This window comes from Diorhabda sublineata, chromosome 9 (assembly GCF_026230105.1).
Source record: "Diorhabda sublineata isolate icDioSubl1.1 chromosome 9, icDioSubl1.1, whole genome shotgun sequence".
Taxonomy (NCBI): domain Eukaryota; kingdom Metazoa; phylum Arthropoda; class Insecta; order Coleoptera; family Chrysomelidae; genus Diorhabda; species Diorhabda sublineata.
The window spans coordinates 14,221,374-14,240,690 of NC_079482.1; the positions used below are offsets into that span (position 1 = coordinate 14,221,374).

A 19,317-nucleotide genomic window follows, 5' to 3' on the forward strand; every position below is an offset into this window, starting at 1 on the left:
CTCTTAAGGGTGTAATGTTAGCTGTCCGAAAATGCCGTATGCGCGAGGTAATATTGTGGCTAAAGTATTTAATCAAATTAAAAAAAACACTTGCATATTGTAGCCAAAACAATGATCTACTCCGAAGCAAAAACCGATTAACAAAAAACAAAAAAACACATTTTCAAACCACCGCACAGTATATCTCAAATATGAGCGCGCACATCACTGAAATGTAAAAGAATGTACATAAAAACACTCTGCTTCGGAGTGAATTGAATCTTGAACTTTTTTGGTTCCAGAAGTTGTCATCTCGAAATATCTAAAAAAAAAACAATTATGGTAAGTATTAGTTATAATATACTTACTGGATAAACTTACAATTTCAGACTCAATTCCAATAGGTGTCCAAACAATAAAAATACAATAACGACGTTGTGTTATATGGAGCTGCCCTTGTACTTGATAAAAGTAATTGCTGCTACGTTTTAAAAACATACGTCCTTCCCGAAGTTCTGCAAATTTAATAATTTGTTTTTGAATGGCGTCTATAGGTGTCATTTTAGCTGCTGAATAAGGACACTACACCTCAATAATGCCGTTATCTCCTATTAGACCATCAGGTGTAGCTGCCAAATAGGGCTTTTCAGCATCAACGAATAAACCGCATTCTGCTACAGCGACGTTGTGAATTTCTTCATACAAACGAATTGCAATTTTTTCATGTTCTTTGCCCCAGTTTGTGGCTATATTGCCGTGAAATTGATTGTACAGAATTGTTTTAACAAGAGCTGCGCAAGTGGGTATTTGCACGTTGTTTGCAAATTTGTCCGATAACAGAAGCTGTTAGTCTCTTAGATCTCTCTTCTTTCCACAATAAACAGTCTGCTTGGCCGATTGTGTTGTTCTGTAAAATCTCACATTCTTCTTTGCTCAGATGAAGGTTATTGAGGAATTCTTTAACTCTTGATTCGTATTCTTCTTCATGCATATCTGATGACGGTAATCCATAATCTTCATCAGCCTCTGTTATTGCTTTTCTCTTTTGTTTTATTGTGCCAAAAAACAATGTTCGCCTACTTTTTTTCCATGCAATGTTTTGTGCACGTCTTGCAATGATCTTTTTGGTATACTTTCCAGGGCTCGCATGGGTCACTTTTTTATGGATATAGCGCGGAAATTCGCCAGCAGGTACGTTGCAGGATATGGCAGCCGCTTCACATCTTGTTGCATAGGAGCGTCGCGCCGTATAATTGATTCTTTTCCCGCCAATAAACTTTGCTACAACAGAATTATAACATTCTGCAGCATTGTTGTCCATATTTAAAATCAAACTTTCGGCATTTCGCGTAACACGTTCTGCGACATACAAAATATCCTGGAACAGTCCGGAAGCTTTCATTTCAGTTACCCAATCATATCCTTTTTTCTGTTCATCTTGGTCAATGTTTGTCATTTTAGAACAGAAATATGTTTCACATTTTTCGTGGTTTCCAAAAACGTGGTAGGGTCCGTTGTAAATGTCTTTTTTCAATAATCGGACTTTCTCAGCATGGCACTCTTCGCTTTTTTCAGTGGTAATATAATTGATCGCTCCAATAATCCCACTGCGTAAACGTTTTATACTGTTCATCAAAATATTCCTTTGTTTAACATTGACAGGCAGATTTTTGGAACTTGTTTTCTTCTGGGTTAGTGCGCGCAACCGTGTACAATAATTTGGCAACAAGTGATTGCGGCATTCGATTTTTGATACTGGTGTATCATAGGGACGTGCATCGGCCAGTTTTTTTGTCACGCTACTATCCCCATCACCAACAAGATATAAATATTTAACACCATGCATCTCGATGCTCTGTTTGAAACCTTCAACTATGATGTTAGATTCCATGCCTGTTGATGGACCAGACCAGTTTTTAAAACACGTGTGTGCAATTGCTTGTTCTTCCTTGTTTTCGGCTCTTGCACACAAGCAACAATATTTGTTGCGTATTCCTAGGAATAATACCTTTTTGGTTTCTTGACCAATGATTACTCCCACTCCTGATGCTGCATCATAGTTTACTTTATAAGAGCGTTTGCTCCAGGCTCCATCAATTATAACGATGATGTATGGAATGGAATCTATGTGTCCCTTTTCGATAGCAATTGTGCGTTCTTGTACGCCAGCTTGTTCTATTATTTCCCAAGCTAACTCGTGGATACTGTCGGCCAATTAATTTTGTATTTTTTGTTACAAATGTGAACTCATTACAGGCATATCGCAAAACCCCAATTGTTCCTCTATTTGTGCTAAACCACCACCAGTGGATATTGCACCTAAGACAATCGCTTGATTCACATTTAAAATAGTAGGATCGGGATCAGTGTCCACTTTCTTAGATTCAAGACAGTTAGTGCACTTAATTGTAAAAACACTTCGAAATCCCTGACGATATTCACTCACTATTTCTAAATTCTCATTTCTACAATTGAAGATGTCTACATGTTTAAAGTTTATAATGTCATTGAAAAAATGTTTCACATTCACAATTCGCCGACCTGTTACTTTGAATTGTAACTTTTCTTGAGATCCTTGCAGTAGGGTGGGGGTATGTAAACTTTCTCGCTGTTTTGGAACACCATCTTGCCGCAACTTTGACTCGTACGTCCTCTCTAAAAGCTGGTGGTGTAGCACTACTATTACTAGCCGGAACTTCTTCTCGTACATCCTGGTGTGGTGGTGTAGCACTACTACTAGTACTTGAAATGTTTATTTCTTCTGTAACCACGTTTATCGGTCTGGGAGTTACATTTTCGTCACAAAGTAACTGCCTTGTTCTGCAAGTAAGTGATTGGAATGTACTTACTGTATTGTTTTTAATCAGTTAAAATACATTGAAGAAATTTTTTCGGAATCATTTCCGTAAACACATCATAACAAGAAAAGTGGTATTATATGTATAACTGAATACATAAACTTATAAAACAGGTGTTATACCAAATCGGACATAAGTATCAAACTTAGCGTTAAAATTTTTTTGCGAAAGTATTAAATTTATAGTTAAGGTGCTAACAAGTACCATAAATAAAAGTGTACAATTCAATTCTACTTCAACTGCATTCAGTATTGATACAATTATTCAATTCATGTAAATTAACATAATTCAATTAATCCCAAACACATTTTTCCAAATCATTTGGAATCTGATTTTATTCGTACCAATTCAAATGCAATTTTCAGAATTCAGATTCAATTCTTACCAATTCAAAGTCAATCTTTACCACTTCAAATGAAATCTTTACTAATTTTAATTCAATGTTTAACAATTCGAAAAAATTCCATCGTTGCATAAAAATTTACTTCATTTCAATTCTAATTCAAAGCAGTTCATTGCAATGCAATAATAATTCTTTTCTGAAATGATAATGAATTAATCTCTTTGTGACTGTACCAACCAATTCTTCAGTTCTTAGACCCCCCGTTTACAGTTTTTCGGAAATGATTACGAAAACTCATATTCAAAAGTTGATAAACAAGTGCACCTGCAAACCTCGCCTTCGGCTCGGCTTTTGACACTTTGCCCTCGGTTTGCAAGAGAGATCACTTTTTTATTTTGGTTTGAAGCACTTTCACCTACCTTTTGCTATCACGAATTTTTTTCATTCTCTGACGTATACTTTGCTTGCGTCCACTGCCAGGAGTTAAATTGGTCTTGTATTTTGGCATATTTGCTTGAATAAGTCTCGCCACACAAATATAGTCAAATTCACTTTTGTGTTTTTTGCACTGCACTTGCACTGCACTAAACTGTAAGATAATTTCGTGAAAATGCGAGAATGAAAAGACGAGTTTTCAAGACAAAGTTCACTAAACGACTGTCCCCTATAATACAAGTTTCAAAATCTCCCCACATAACTTTATGTGGGGAGTTTGTTTATATTACGTAAAACACTTCATCTCTTATCATTATAGGTTCTCATCCAAGTGCTCACCTAAGGGTGGTTTACCACCAAAATCGTGCATCCAGACTAAACAACCGGCCACGCTTCCCTTCGCGTTTATTTTACAAACATTCAACGTCCACTTTTATTCGCAATTTATCGGGTTTATATTGTTAATAGTAACGGATACCGATGGGAAATAAAAAACTGTTTAATAGTATTAAATTTACCAAAACGTGTATAACAGAAAATTTTAAACGTTAAACATATTATTGAGAAACTATATGTTCCTAGATAATTAGAAATATAACATTTTACTTATTGTTTCATTCCTTCTCGGGGATTGCTTTGAAAAAAATCATACTTTCCGTCTTTAGATCCTTTATTATCTCAAAATCCAGATTTCAAGGATCATTTTATTGGACTAATAGTGAATTATCTCACCAATCCTGATAAGAACCATTAGGATCTGTTAAGTGATTCAAAGTGTCCTTTATTTACGACTACGCGATTGAACTTGACGTATCGTCTCGGATTACTTAATTTTTGTCTTATATTAATGTGACTGTGAGCGACCATAAATGTCCCTTGTCTACTGGTTTTATAATTATTTTTAGTTTTTATTGTAAATGATACGATTTAGTACTCAAGGCAGTTTGACCCCTCTTAATGGGAACCAACTAAGTAGTTAAGTGATTCCAAGTCTCCCTTATTTACGAATGAACTTCCATTATTAAATTATCGTTTCGAATCACTCACTTTTATCTCATATTGATGTGACTCTAAACGTGACTCTAAACGACCATAAATATCCATTTTATAAATATTTATAATAATTGTATACGATAAGATTCCACTTCATTTAATCAATTTTTTTGCTTAATAAATAGTTTTTTACAAAGTTGTGAAATGAGTTATTTAACTGGTGTAATTGTTTTTTAACTGTTCATTATGCTATTTTTGCTGGGAGAAAGTATCAAGAATGATTTCCTATATTAAAATCCTTTGGTTTTAAGATCGAGTCACCACTTGGTATAATAATTTGTTTCTGCAAATTTTAAACTCCAAAGAAAAATTACGGTTATAAACTGAATAAGAAAACTAAATCAAAACTTAATCCAATAAACGATACTTTTCTCTTCTTATTTTGACAAAGCACGTCAAAATTTTGGGGACACGCTAAGTACTATGTTGCTAACACTGCAATTACTAGCGATGCCAAAACCGGAAGGCTAAAGACCGAAACTCACTACCAACACGCCACGCCACCCCACGCCATGTGTCGAAGATATGTGATTTACATTTTGAATCGTCCCACGTGAGATGGCATATCGTGGCATGTAGTTGGCCGAGTATGTTCATAGAAAATTGAATCAAATGGAACATGTACACATATTTGCCACGTGGCGTGTTGCTAGTAAGTTTCGGCCTTAATGCCATGTTTGTGTTACGTTTCGCTTAACGCTTCTAAAACATTTTTATGTATTTGTTTCATGGAAAATATTGATATTTAATCGAAGAAAAAAGTGATAATACTAGTTTTTTGGTTTATAAAGGTATTAGATGTTTTCTCACTTACTTGTTCTTTACAGGATAAGAAATAACAACATCTCCTAGTTTGACATGTTTGTTATAATCCGTATAATGAGGTACACCTCCACCCACACCTACTAGAAATACATAGTCAACTCTTTGAAAAGTTCCCAAAAGTCTTGTAGTGGTGTTTCCAGCAGCTGTCATAGCTTCTCGAGTATGACCAACAGAAGGCAACTTAGTACACACGATTCTATGAGCACCTATATTTCCTAGAGTGTACACATTCGATTCACCTGAAAAATAGTTATATATATACATACTAGGATGTTTCTTTTTAACTATTTTTTTCGGTCCCATCGTGAAGTTTTGTTGTAAGTACCCAAAAGTACCCAAAAAACAATTCCTGAAAGTTTGGGCCCTCAATATCCAGTTCTCAACCGAGGAGGGTAAAAATTTCCCCTTAAAAACAGAAACTCTGATTTTTTATTTTTAAATTTCTATAGCTCAGTTGCATTTCAAAGCATCACTTCGATCATGGGCGGTTTTTTTTTTCAGAATTGAATGCTCTACAAACGTGTCTAGTCCAGTGAACAACGATTTTTACCTCAGATTTGTATCAAGACTTAACAGTAGATAATAAATACTTAAAAAAGCAAAGTCTACCTAATGCCGATATGTACAAATACATTTAATAAGTTCCGAAGATTTCTGCTTTAAATATCTTTCTGATTATTCTGTGGCAGAATTCTATAATTTCCCATAGGCTCAATAGAATTATTATAAATTATATATTAAGTAAAATTGTTATTTTATATTTTTATATTATCTAATATAAAATTGTGTTGCTTTTGTCGATAAAATTGTAAAATTTTCTAATGACAATAAAGCTAATCTTTCTCTTTTACTCGGGGGGATAATACCATCCCAAATAGGGGGTGTTAACTTTTTTTGTGAAGCTAAAACATTATCTTTATTTTAATCCTATAAATGTTGTTTTTCAGCTTTTTTTTTATTAAATTTTGACAATAGGATAGAAGTAGTTTTCACCCATTAGAATAATTTGGACATAGAAGGATAGAAGGATAATTAGAACTTTATTTCAAAATTTCACGTCTTGATGGAATTCTGTGGTGATACCATATTTTTACCGTTGTTCACTGGGACAGTACATTGTGGCCAAGCTGTAACTTGAACCGGTGAGATGGTAAAGGCCTCTAAGCTTGATTTTTCCATGAACTTCGCCTTTTTTGGCATTTATCTCGTGAATGACAAGAGCTACAAAAAAATGTGAATGACAAACTTGTAGGAAATTCAATTTTTTAGTGTTGACTGACATCTTATAAACTACAAAAATTTCTAACCTGTGAATTTATCTATAAATGTAAAACTATTTTTTTACAATCGATACTAACATATTTCCAACTTGGTATATTTTTTACCGTTCCATTTAAAAAAAAGTAATTTGTTAAGAAAGAGATGGATAATATAAATGATATATTTTTTACAATTTGATAAAAAATTGAAATTATCAAAATGTTATCATTAAATATCTCCGAAAATATTGATTTTAGCGACTTGGTGCTGAGGACATTATTTATAGAAAATTGAATTTCCTACAAGTTTGTTATTCACATTTTTTTGTAGCTATTGTCATTCACGAGATCATGGAAAAATCAAGTTTAGAGGCCCGTACTACCTCGCCTGTTCGAGTTACGGTTTGGCTGAACTGTAGAGCATTAAATTCTGAAAAAGAAGCGTCCATGGTCGAAACGATGCTATGAAATGCTATTGTTCTAGAGAAATGTAATAATAAATCTTTACACCCCTCTATCGAGAATTATTAATATTAAGGGTTGAGCCCTGAGGAAATTTTTTTTGGTACTTGCAATAAAATTTCAGTATGGGACAGAAAATATAACATACGAATCTTATTAAAACGAAGTTTTTACTAAGAAATATAAGATTTTTCTGGTTGCACTTATATTTACAGTGCAATAATGCAACAAAAATGTGGCTATGAAATTTTAGCTTTAATTAATTCTATGAAATAGTGAAGCAAATAAATTCCAAGTGTGTTGATTATCATATTGAAATCCAAAGTGGATTGGAACATCTACAATTACTTAACAATCTTCGATTAAAAATAAAGCAATTTATAAGACAACCTCACAGTACCCCAAAATTGAACATACAACATAAAACAAAACATTGAGAAATGTGTTGATTAAAACATTAGAGATATTCTTTGTGAACTCACTAATATTTCAATTTTTGTTAGGTTTCTGCATGAGTCAATGATAAGGATATATATGATAACAACTGATGAAACAATTAAATTGACGGGGCTTTATGTATGTACAAATTGGTATATTATATACACCGCGACCCAAAGGATCTATCCTGCTGCGAGACTAGTATTTACAACTGATCTGATACTCCCACTCATCTTAAAAGTTCAGAATGTGGGATTGATGTAGCTGCCAGAGATCTTTGACTAGATTACTTGGTTGAATAATATATTGTCAGTAGTTATCTTATGTAGGTTGTTTTTACACAGTTTTTTGTGTTGGTTGTCTTGTAATTTTTAATGTCCTGCTAAATATACCTATACACATTTCACTTTTTATATAAGCAGCAATATGGAAATGCACATGGAAAATAACTACCTGAAGTAAGAGGTCTGAAAATACTTTCGGCGGATAAAACTGTGTCATCTACATTTCATTTACAAATGTCTGATGTTGCATCTTATGAAGAAGAGTTGTTTGAAATGCAGAAAAGAATGTGAAACATACAAAAAGCATTGATACAAGAAATTATCGAGTCTGAAGTTTTATAATTTTATTTATTTGACGAATAGAATTATTATTTTCTTAAGCGTATAATAACATCTATATTATTTTCGACAATACAGATCGTATAAATAACGTATAAATAACCTATTATTTCACTAGTAAAATAATGAACGCTCATTATTGTACTAGTAACAAAATAATGAGAAACGATAGCAACGTCTTATTATAGGGGTTGTAACCAAGTAGACAGGAACTGTTATTTAATGTTTATTTAATTTGATGTTTGGCAGTTTTGAAAAGTGTATTGTAAAAATGTCTCAAGAAGAAGAATTTCAATGTATTATTTTTAGGCTTGAAGCTCAGTCATCAAGGCATACCTCATTTATTTATAACGAAAGGGCTTAACCAAAATTAGTTTTTGAATACAATTTGGACCGATTCTGGATTTTGGAATAACTTTTAAACGGCTTTTCCGATCGATTCCAAAACCAATTCGAATTCAATATTCATCGTTGAGACTGGACAACGTCTGTCGGGTCCGCTAGTTCTTCATAAGTGTGTCAATATTATTTCCTCAATGATCACCAGATAGTTTTTCGATTTTTTAATATGCCAAAAATTGGGGAGAAAAATAATTCTACATCATAACTGCAGCCATTAGATAACTTAACAAAGAAAATAAAAAGGAATTTGAAAAATTACTTTGAAGTTTATCTGTTGTTTTTTGATATTTTTGGAAAAAGTTGATTTTGATTATAAGCGTTTTATCGTTATACATTCAGGGTAAAAACTTTATCATTATTTCAAAGTTGGAGTGTGAATAATTCAAATACGGATTCAGTTATATGAAACAAGAAATTGTATTTTTTTAATCTTATATATAAAATTCTAGTGTCACAATTTTAGTTTGTATACTCCTCTGAAACGGCTTGACCGGTTTTTTAGAAAATTTTATATGCATATGGAGTAGGTCTAAGAATCGACCAATATCTACTATTTTCATACCCCTAAATGTTAAGAGTGGTCCACCGCTTAGTTGTTTATTTTTTAAATGAAATTTTTCGTTTTTTTTTATTATGATACAGCATTTAAAAATACATACCCTTATTTCTATTTGTTAATAATAACTTTTTTTGAATAGATTTTTATTTTTCTTGTCATGACTTGAATAAATAATAAGATAATAATAATAAGATTATTATGAGAAATTACTGCAGGTAGTCCAATGTAAGAACTTCCCATCCAAAATAAATTTTTAATTTCCGTTTGGGTGAACCAGTCTAGTAGATGTTTGTAGAAAATCGCCTTTACACATTTCTTAAGATATCTCGAAATATAAAAAAGATATCGACATGTGGTTTTCGCTATTTTAATGTTCATATAGTTTACTTTTAAAAGACCTACTTAAATTTTTATTTGTAAGGAAAAATCACAATATCTAAAATATATTTATTATCGTATATAAATTTAATTAGGCAAGTTTTAGAAAATTTTTTAATTTCATATTTTTAAATACGCCTTCTAGAGGTCAGTCTAAAATTCTGAAAATAATTTTCACGTGTATCTCAAGTCAAATTTTGTTATAATTTTTCCCCCCGAAGCTATAATATAATCTGCTCCTGAGATATGGCCGGCGGCCGTTCTTAGTTGCCCACCCTGTATATAATTTTCGACTACCTCGTATAACTAAGCAGAACTGAACCATTTATAGAATTTATATATGATTATAATATATACCTATTAATAAATATTATTACATTTACTTGGAATTACTGAATGGATTTAATTACTCATTATTTTTCAAAAACAAAATATCTAAAATTAAGTATGTTATATAAACTATTTAAAGATAAACATATTAAAGTTTGTCGCAAAACTAGTAATCAACAGAAATTAGACATGTACAACCAGATCGCTGAAATGCTTAGCTTTTTATAAACTAGGTACATAACAAGCAACATAAAGCAGATTGTATTATACATTAAAAGTGAAAAGTGATAAATTTTAGAGAATTATTTTGCACATATAATTTTATACACTATACAGCGTGTGGCATTAGTGAAAGGAAAAATATCCCAAATGTGCACATAAATACCCCCAGTTGTTGTGAAATTGTGAAAACACTCATTTTTCCATCTTACCGAATCGGGGCCTTCCTATTTCTGCTCCCGAGCTGGACGGACCTATATATTATGAAATTTTCATTAAGTCTATTATCTTGATCAAGTGATTACCTAGTAGGTATATGTATGAAGACAATAAAACGAAAAAGAAGAGGTATGTGACTTCAATGACATTTGAAATTGTCGTACACGTATGAGGACTATAAAACGAAAAAGAAGAATTTGAATTAAATGACATTTGAAGTATAAACAAAAGTGATTAGGTTATTTTTAGTATGTTGAATTTTTGTATAAAATAGGCATTATTAAAAAGAAAATGCTCACACCAAGATTCAAATTATCACAAGATGATAGAAGTATAACAATAGAAATTAGAGCTCCTTATTGTTCATTGCGTGAATTACAGGTGGAAGTGGATGAAAATGTGTTCTTATTTTTCTGCAAACCTTACTTTCTGAGACTGTTTTTACCTGGAAAATTAATTGAGAATGAAAATTACAGGAGTTCTTTTGATTGTGATTCAGGTGAATTTACTTTTACTTATGACAAAGCAGAATATGGAGAGCATTTTGAAGACCTTGATTTTATAACCAAATTTTTGGTTACCAGAGTTGAAACTACTTATGAGAATAAACCAAATATTTTAGTTATCGATAATGAAGCTAAATTACCTAATGAAAGCGATTTATCTCAAGGATTCGGTTTTGCATTAATGGGGCATCGCAACTTTGTAGCAGTAAGTTCAGAATTCAGTGAAGTTTTTGAAATAGATCCTAGTGAAGTCAATTTAAAAGAGAGACGAAAACTAAGATTACAATTTGAGCAAGGAAAGTTCGACATGGGCCATTATTTAGCAGATTATATAGAAAATGAAGATATTCTGAGTCTGTTACAATTAAAGACTCCTTGGAACGATATAAAAGATGATGATATAACTTTCAGTAACAAAGAACTAGACTTCTTAAAAGATTTGCCAAACATAAATTATGAACTGTCAGAATTACAAATTAAGTATGTTTTTAATGGGTTAATTGATATTTTGTATGCATATTGTTATGACGGACGAACTACAGACTATGATACTAATTCAGAATCAGGATGGACTATAGTTAAACTTTCTGCAACATTATGTTGGCTAGATGCATTTGATAACACCAAAGACGTTTTAATTTCAGCTTTCAGAAGAAGCGTTACTTATCCACTATTTAGAAATTTTGAATTGAGTTTAAAAGTGCTAGAAGATTTAAAACAATTATTAAAGTTGAGTGACAAATACATAATAAAATGTCTGATCCAAATTTACTATATTTTTTTGGGAGGCGATTGTTGCAGATACATTTTAAATAACTTATTTATTAAAGATTACATAATATACATTATTAATTGGGACAGAAACAGATGGAGAGAATTTTTGAAAGAAGTTGATTCTTTGGAAATTAAAAAAGAAGAACTAGGCTTTAATCTGTTTGAAATTGAACAAGGATTTACCTTGGAAAATAAAATGGAAAATTTGAAAATTTCTGTTGTAAGTGATGATAGTGATGATGAATCCTCAGAATCAAGTGATTCAGATGATAGTAGCGAGTCAGAAACTGAATCGAGTAATGAATGTCAATCTAATACTGAAACAGTTGGTGGAAAAGAAAAATACATTACTACTGATCTTTAAACAAGGTCTCTATATTGAAGTTTAACATTGTTGAAACTCGATGTTTTAAGGTACTATATAAATTATATACTTTTTATTTGTTTCAAGAATCATTCAAATTTGATTGGGAATTTAGTTTGAAGTTTTTTATTACTGCAGCTTTCTGCGTTTAGAATATTTATGTATTTTAAATTCTTAACAAACATTAACATGTTTTTAAATATTAAAATTTTAACTACAAAGCTGTGATAAATAATACAGCAAAACTAACACATAATTTGGATTCTTTAGTCTAAAATGCTGAAAGATTCAATGGCTTGTAACATGCCATTCAGCTTGTTATAATTAATTTGGTATCGATCTCCCACTTCATTGGAGAAATTAATGAAAACCTCTGAATGTATTTGAATTCTTTTTCTGCCTAACTACACTCAAATGTTCAAATCAAAGTAAATTTTAGTAAATTTATGGTGATTTTATTCTTTATATTTGCTAGTAAGTTTTTCTTTGCTTTTTTTATTGTACTTACAAAAATTACAGTTATCTTTGTGGATTTCCTTTTGTTTTAAGTAAATTTTGTATGATAGTTTTCATATAAATTCGTATTTTCTGTTTATTTGAGGAACTGAATGAACAGAAAACTATCATACAAAATTTGCTAGAAACAAAAAGAAGTCCATAAAGATAACTAGAATTTTTTTGATATAAAAAAAGACAAAGTATAAAATCACCACAAATTTACTAAAATTTACTTTAATTTGTGTAGTGTATGTAGGTAGAGGAAGAACTCCAATACATTTCAAGGTTTTATTGTATTTCTCTAATGAAGTGGGAGGTCGATAACAAATTAATTTCTCAAAAACTCGAACGTGAACAAAAGAAACTGTAACAAGTCAAATGACATGTTACAGGTTTAATTTATTTCTCTTTCCATTGCAATGATTTGAGCAATAAATTATTCAACAGAGGTGGAATAAAAACAATTTTAAAATAAATGTCTTAATATCAAGAAGTATTTGTGAAATAGAAAATTTACATGTTTGAAAAGCCATTAAAGAGTCCATTTTAAGAATGTAGTTATTCATTTGGCATTAATTACAGCTTGACAATTGCTGGAAATTAATGGTAATTTTATAAGGGTGTAATCTGGTTGACATATTATCAACTGCTGTAGAATATGAAGCATATGCCAGTTCAGTTACTTCAGTGTCTAGGCACTAAAAATCGATATCACTGCATATTTCTATCGACCAATTACCTCTCAAAGAAGAACAGTACTTGTGAGCATTAAGACGATTAAAATGCCATTGTGGCATTACACATTATCTAATGTTACTTCTGCCACCACACATAACTTGGTAGCATGTATAATGGTAATGGCCAATAAGTAAAATGTGAACTTTTGTTCAAAAGACCTCTAGCAAACTGTAGTCTTGCACTTTGATGTTGCAGATTAAAGGAGTTCCAGTTATAGGGATTCTAATATTTTTGTTTATTTCTAGATTATAGACACAATATTTAGCTGAAGGAAACTGGATGTAGGAAAGCTCTTGCCTAAGTGCTTGTAGCCACAAAAATCAGTTCTGGTTTGAATAAGTTACACATTGCAGACACTAATATGTTTAATTTTTTCCAGGTCCTTGAACCCTTCTTAATGCTCTAAGAATCGATGATTGTACTTATAAGGATCCTTCTTCAATAGTTGCAGCACATTATGTAACATTATGATTTTGGAGAATGAGACCTTACCAGTTTGGCTTTTTAGCAAATTTGCATTTTTGTTATAGCAGCAAAAGTATTAACATATTCTCATCAATTTTATGAAAATGATTTAGAAACATTGGGGATAGCAAAATGGAAGTAGAATATATATCCTAGAGTTCTTTCATTAAAAAATTTTGACAAATTATGAGTTATGTATTAATTTTGCTAGGAGTATATATAGTGTGAATTATATTCCAATAAGACTTTATTTTAAATTAAAATATCATATAATTTTCAGTATAGGTATTAATATGAAAATTTTAATCTGTAATTATAAAAATATGTATTAAAATATTTTTTTCATACTGAAATTGTATATTAATTTAATTTACAGAAACCACAAGTAAAGTAAAATTGGGTGAAAACAAAGAAGCCAGTCTTTTACTTGTGATTTCTAATTCTCCGGTTCTAATCTGTTACATTTAAGAATCTTTGTTTTCAGAATTTCCATTAATATGAGATTAAAAATTTTCGAGACGACCTATCAATATTGGATTTAATCTTTTTTATGTATCTCCAACTTTTGTAAATGGATATTGATGTTAGTGATGGATAATAAATTTTTTCTTTAGGTAGGTGTTATCAAAGATTCTGATAACTCTATTAGTGATAACTGCCCATGAGAAACTAGTGTTGCGTTGTTAGTCGTCTTATATGCATATAACAAATTTCTCTTGATGTGTATCAGGCCAAATATATGGCATTCAAATGGTTACAAGAAAATTGCTAAATTAATCGTAAAAAAATGTTTGTACATACTTAAATTTAAATATATTAAAAATTCGACTAGGTTATATTAACTTACAAACTATGAAATAAAGCAAAATAGTAATTAAAAAGTTTCAATAAGCAAAAATGTACGAAAATCGAGTTGATCCAGTCTGGAAGTCATTACCTCATAACTCATCATCCTCTCACTTTTATTAAAAATAAGGAAATGGCGGTGATGGAATGACAAAACAAATTATAACCTAAAAAAATCTCGCAACATAACCTTTCGTTACCAACTAGCTTTTCGTTAAAATTACCATGAAATCTTCTTCCAACAATTACTCTAACAAACTTGAAGGCAACTATCAAAAAATAATGCGAGTATTACCAAGTACTCAAAAATGTACCTACATATCGACTGTTGGTATTGCTGTATGGCAATGATTATTTTTCATGGGACAAATATTGAGTTAACATGTATTTAATGACTAATGATCATAAATTCAGAGAAATTTTGAAAGTTTGTTGGATATTGGGACAAAGTAAGGGAATGATTTTCATAGTACTATATAATTTTTATTCCTCACAAATGCCTGTACAATCCCAAAATTATTACCAACATTAAACATCCAACAAACCGTCAGCCCACGTGGACACTGTTTACCAATGAAAACATCGAATTGTAAACATAAATGCGAATGAGAAAAAACGAATGGTGTACAAAAAGGACTTAGTTCACGTCTTGTATCGTGTTTAAACTAAACTCCCTTACAGGCAGGTACATTTTACTCATCTATTTACGTTGTATAATTAAATATTCAGTTGTAGCAAGTTAATGAGATATAATGATTTTTTTTCTAAGTTCCAAGTAGGACTGCAATTAAGCGTATCTGTCTAAATAAGGGCGTATAATACCATCCAATTTATAATGATTCGATTGCCTTTTAACGAATATTTTCTCGCATAAGATATACATATTTTTAAAAGTATTTATAAAAATAATAAATTTATAAAATGAGGTATCTACGCCTATGGTAGATCAAACAAAATTGTTAGCAAGGGTTTTTATAATCTGCAATTGATATTGGAAGAATTATATTTGTTTTTAGTTACATTTTAAATTCTTGTTCAATGTATAAAGTATATATTTCTTAATTATTTTAAACATATTATTTATCTTCTGTCATCATTTTTAGCACTACAGCATTTTTTGGGGACAATTTTTTTAATAAACCCCGATTATAACCCCCTTACCTGAAATGCATCTGTTTTGATTTGAAAAGGGGGGATTTTACGGTAGTATTATCTATTTGTTTCATAATCTTTCTTATTGTTTAATAATTTTAATTCGATTAAAATAAATAAAAAAGTGCTAAACAATAACAAATTGGCTTCCAGGAATTGTTATAGCAATAAAATAAAATCAACCCAATTGATAATTATGTTCACAAGAACCATAGCTATAATTGTAATAAGGTAATTTGACTTTATTCGTATGTATTCCTGGAACGAAATTGATTGTTGGTTTCAGTAGCGGGCACATGTGCCCGCTGTGGTCGTTAAAGTGTTAAATCAAAATTTTTTATCTGACAACAGTGTTCTATCGTTCTACCAGTCGTCAGTATTCAATGAAATAATAATTATTCACTGTTTTATTATAAAACTGCAACGTGAACTAATCCCCAAACATCACTATTTCCATCAATAGTAGGAGTTATGGAAAAAACCAATTTATAGTTTTTTAATTGAAAGTATAATAGTTATATTTCTTCTATGTGAATATTTTTATTAATATGATATCATCTAATAAATGGATTTCAATATGATCACTATTTTTAGTAACTCTATTTTTTTTACCTTTCTGTGGTATTTATTAGAGGGTTGCTACTTAATTTTTTAAGATAGATAAATAAAATATTTATAATTAGATATGGTTTATTGTTTTTCGAATCATGTGGTTTGAACGTATCAATCTTCAGGTGTAAATAAACGTTGACTTCGCAATTTATTTTTAATCTGTGGGAATAAGAAAAAATCATTGGATCTGAAGCAAGGACTGTACGGCGGATGACCCATCAATTCGATGTTTTGACTGTTCATAAACATTTTTGTTTGAACTGATATGTGAGTCATTGTCGTGGGAGAGAATGAGTCGTCTTCTGCGATTCGTTTCCTTCTGACAAAAAAATGATGGTGTACCATTCAGAATTCGCCGTTCAATGTTGCTTTAATGAAACGGTGGCGACATGTCCAGTTATTCCGAAAAAACAGGCGACCATTTGCTTCGAAGTACTTCATGCGCGAACAACTTTCTTTGGATTTGGCTCGTCTTGAAGAACCCATACACTCGATTGTTGTTTAGTTTCGGGTTCATATCCATAGCAACCCTTTTAGCCCACCATGAAGTACTTTTCGGATATACGACTTCCTATGAACAAACAGCAAACTCAAACTGTAATATCACAAAATCAATGCTGCTTACACAATAAAGACTGCGTGAAATAATTTTAGTCTTACATGGATAAAAGCAGAGTTGGGAAATATTTTCCAAACCGATTTACAGACTTAGCGTAACACAGGTTTACATTTAAAAGGTTTATTATATGCACATAAAACGACTAATAGTTTAACACTAGATCACTAATATAGTTATCCGTCGGGGTCATTGAAAAAACCTGCAATGGGGGATGACTGAATATTTTTATTCTGAAATATCCATATAGATATCATAAGTTAGATATTATTTACTTACCAACTGTAGTGTATCTGACGTAAGTCTCTTTATTTTCAATCATGGCATCTACAGCCAATTTTTCGCAGTACTGAGCTGTTATAATGGCAATTGTGGGTTGTTTTGAACTAGCAACAGTAGGCATTTGCTTTACTATAGTTACTTGGTGGGTGTCGTGAGATTGTTGACGAGTGAAAGCACCATGTTCCATAGCTTTTACTACTTGTCTAGATTGTAATGCAGCAATGCATTGAGCCACTTCTTCTTCGTCCCAACCATTATCCCTATAAAACACACCAGAATTAATGTTAAATCAGAGTATTAGTAATCATTTATAGATAATTGATGTCTTGAAATTAATTTTTTCCCACGTTGTATTTAACAATAAAAAACGGTGGTACATACAGAAAATTATTGGTTATTGATATTGGTGAGAATTTCTATTTTTTTAAATTGTTTTAATAACAAAAAATAGTTTGAATGTATATAAATGTAATATTAAAAAGTACAACATTTTATAATTAAATTAATATTCCAAATTTTTAAATATTGGTGTACTTAATAGTTGTTGGATAAAAAACATTTAATTATTCAAAGTTGTTGGATAAAAAACTTTTAATTATTCAAAGTTGTCAAATATGAACTATTTGTGACAACCATTTTGTTGTGAAGCAAATATGCAATGACTGTACTTTTTCTCGATTTTTTAACTTCTTGGGCATGTATATTCTATTTTTATGTCTGAGTATCTTTTTTGTATTCTTACGAATTTCAGAATATTTTCTATTGGATTCTGTGGAGGCAGTTTACATGTACTTTGTCGTACTAGATTCCTTTCCTCCAGTTTATCTCTACACCCCACATCGAACCCTGCCATTAATTTTTCCATTTACATTCACTACATTTCCACATTGTCTTCTATGTACATTGTTTTCAGATTTATGCTGAGATTCTCTTGAATTTCCTATTTCACCCCGTATCATTGATACATCACATAATTTGCAAAAAAATGTTTTTCATTGATATAGAAAATACAGTTGAGGGGTACGGTATATCGACGTTATTTTTTCAAATTTACAAATTTATGAACTTAAACACATATATTTGCGATGAGATTATTTTACATCGTAAGTTTTTTCTCATTTTTACCAATGATTACTAAAATATAAGAAAACAATCCCTCATAGTATAAAGAAATAACTTGATTCTAAACCATTTGGTTTTATTAAAATATCTAGGTATTGAGAAACAAGTAAATCTTCAAATTTTGTGCATATTAGAAATAACTGAAATTTTACTCACCTCGCTATATCTTTAATTGTAATTGGATTTGGATAAGCAGATTCGATGATTTCCAAAACTTTTTCTACTGTTAATACAACAATATGGCCTAAAGAGTTTTCCTCTGCTGAAACTGTATAAAAATAAACATCAGTCACATTATATGAAAAAATATTCATCTAACAAGAAGATAACTACCAATTTGTTATCAAAGAAAAAATGTAGATTTATGGATAGCATACAAAATAGTAATTAACAGTCTACGTAGTTTATGCAAAAATAAATATTTATTGGAAAATCGTTTAAGACGATTGTTAAACTGTTATTTGACTATTAAAACTGCTCTTAAAATCAAACTAGTTTGTTTATTTGTTGCAATCAAGCCTGGTGGTAAGGAGACAGCACTAATAGGACTTGGAAGATGGGAGAAACTATGTGAGAAATTAAAACTTGTGAATATGAGAATACACTGCGCCGCAACATTATCTTCTTCTTCTTTAACTTGCGCTACGATCCTTTAAGAACCGGGGCCTTTTCAACTATCAATTGCCAATCCTTCCTGTCCCGAGAATGGTACCTCCAACGTCGAACCCTTAGATGGATCAGGTTCGCCTCAACGTCCTCCAACAAGCATCCTTGGCTTTCTTATTTAAGTATATTTTCCATGTTCTTTTTTGTCTTTTACTGCCTTTTTCATTTTTTCTGTCCACCAGTGTGGTCTTTTTATATTTCTGTTTACAATTTTCGTTGTCGCACAGCATTTTTCTGCAGCTTCTAAGACTTCTCCTTTAAAATATTTGCATGTATTTTCGACAATCTTAACTT

At 31.1% G+C, this 19,317-nt stretch overlaps 3 protein-coding genes across 4 annotated transcripts in view; 1 reads left to right on the plus strand and 2 right to left on the minus strand.

Annotated features, from left to right (window-relative positions):
* The window catches only part of LOC130449113 (uncharacterized), a 101,499-nt gene that overhangs the window by 33,822 nt on the left and 48,360 nt on the right, over positions 1-19,317 (minus strand). Inside the window, exons 5-8 of one of the 2 annotated variants that reach the window (XM_056786797.1) lie at positions 18,514-18,625; positions 17,233-17,495; positions 10,376-10,417; positions 5,483-5,732 (exon numbers count right to left, since the gene is read on the minus strand). In XM_056786797.1, the coding sequence (XP_056642775.1) occupies positions 5,483-5,732; positions 10,376-10,417; positions 17,233-17,495; positions 18,514-18,625 (667 nt within the window). The remainder of the gene's footprint in view (positions 1-5,482; positions 5,733-10,375; positions 10,418-17,232; positions 17,496-18,513; positions 18,626-19,317) is intronic. The other variant, XM_056786798.1, reaches the window with a different exon arrangement.
* Positions 1,016-3,722, minus strand: LOC130449116 (uncharacterized). The gene is made up of 2 exons (XM_056786802.1): positions 3,600-3,722; positions 1,016-2,799 (listed from the first exon to the last, which is right to left on the minus strand). The coding sequence occupies exons 1-2, from the start codon at positions 3,686-3,688 to the stop codon at positions 2,484-2,486; spliced, it is 405 nt and encodes a 134-aa protein (XP_056642780.1). The 5' UTR covers positions 3,689-3,722; the 3' UTR covers positions 1,016-2,483.
* LOC130449114 (protein SHQ1 homolog) lies at positions 10,080-14,080 on the plus strand. Its single transcript, XM_056786799.1, has 2 exons — positions 10,080-12,076; positions 13,642-14,080. Exon 1 carries the CDS (start codon positions 10,674-10,676, stop codon positions 12,024-12,026), a length of 1,353 nt encoding a protein of 450 aa, XP_056642777.1. The 5' UTR covers positions 10,080-10,673; the 3' UTR covers positions 12,027-12,076; positions 13,642-14,080.

Bases quoted from the DNA above. Each gene is read 5' to 3' on its own strand.
- LOC130449114 (XM_056786799.1), top strand. From the start codon at position 10,674: ATGCTCACACCAAGATTCAAATTATCACAAGATGATAGAAGTATAACA.
- LOC130449116 (XM_056786802.1), bottom strand. From the start codon at position 3,688: ATGCCAAAATACAAGACCAATTTAACTCCTGGCAGTGGACGCAAGCAA. The intron at 2,800-3,599 runs GTAGGTGAAAGT...ACTTACTTGCAG, and splicing joins AAAATTCGTGATAGCAAAAG to AACAAGGCAGTTACTTTGTG.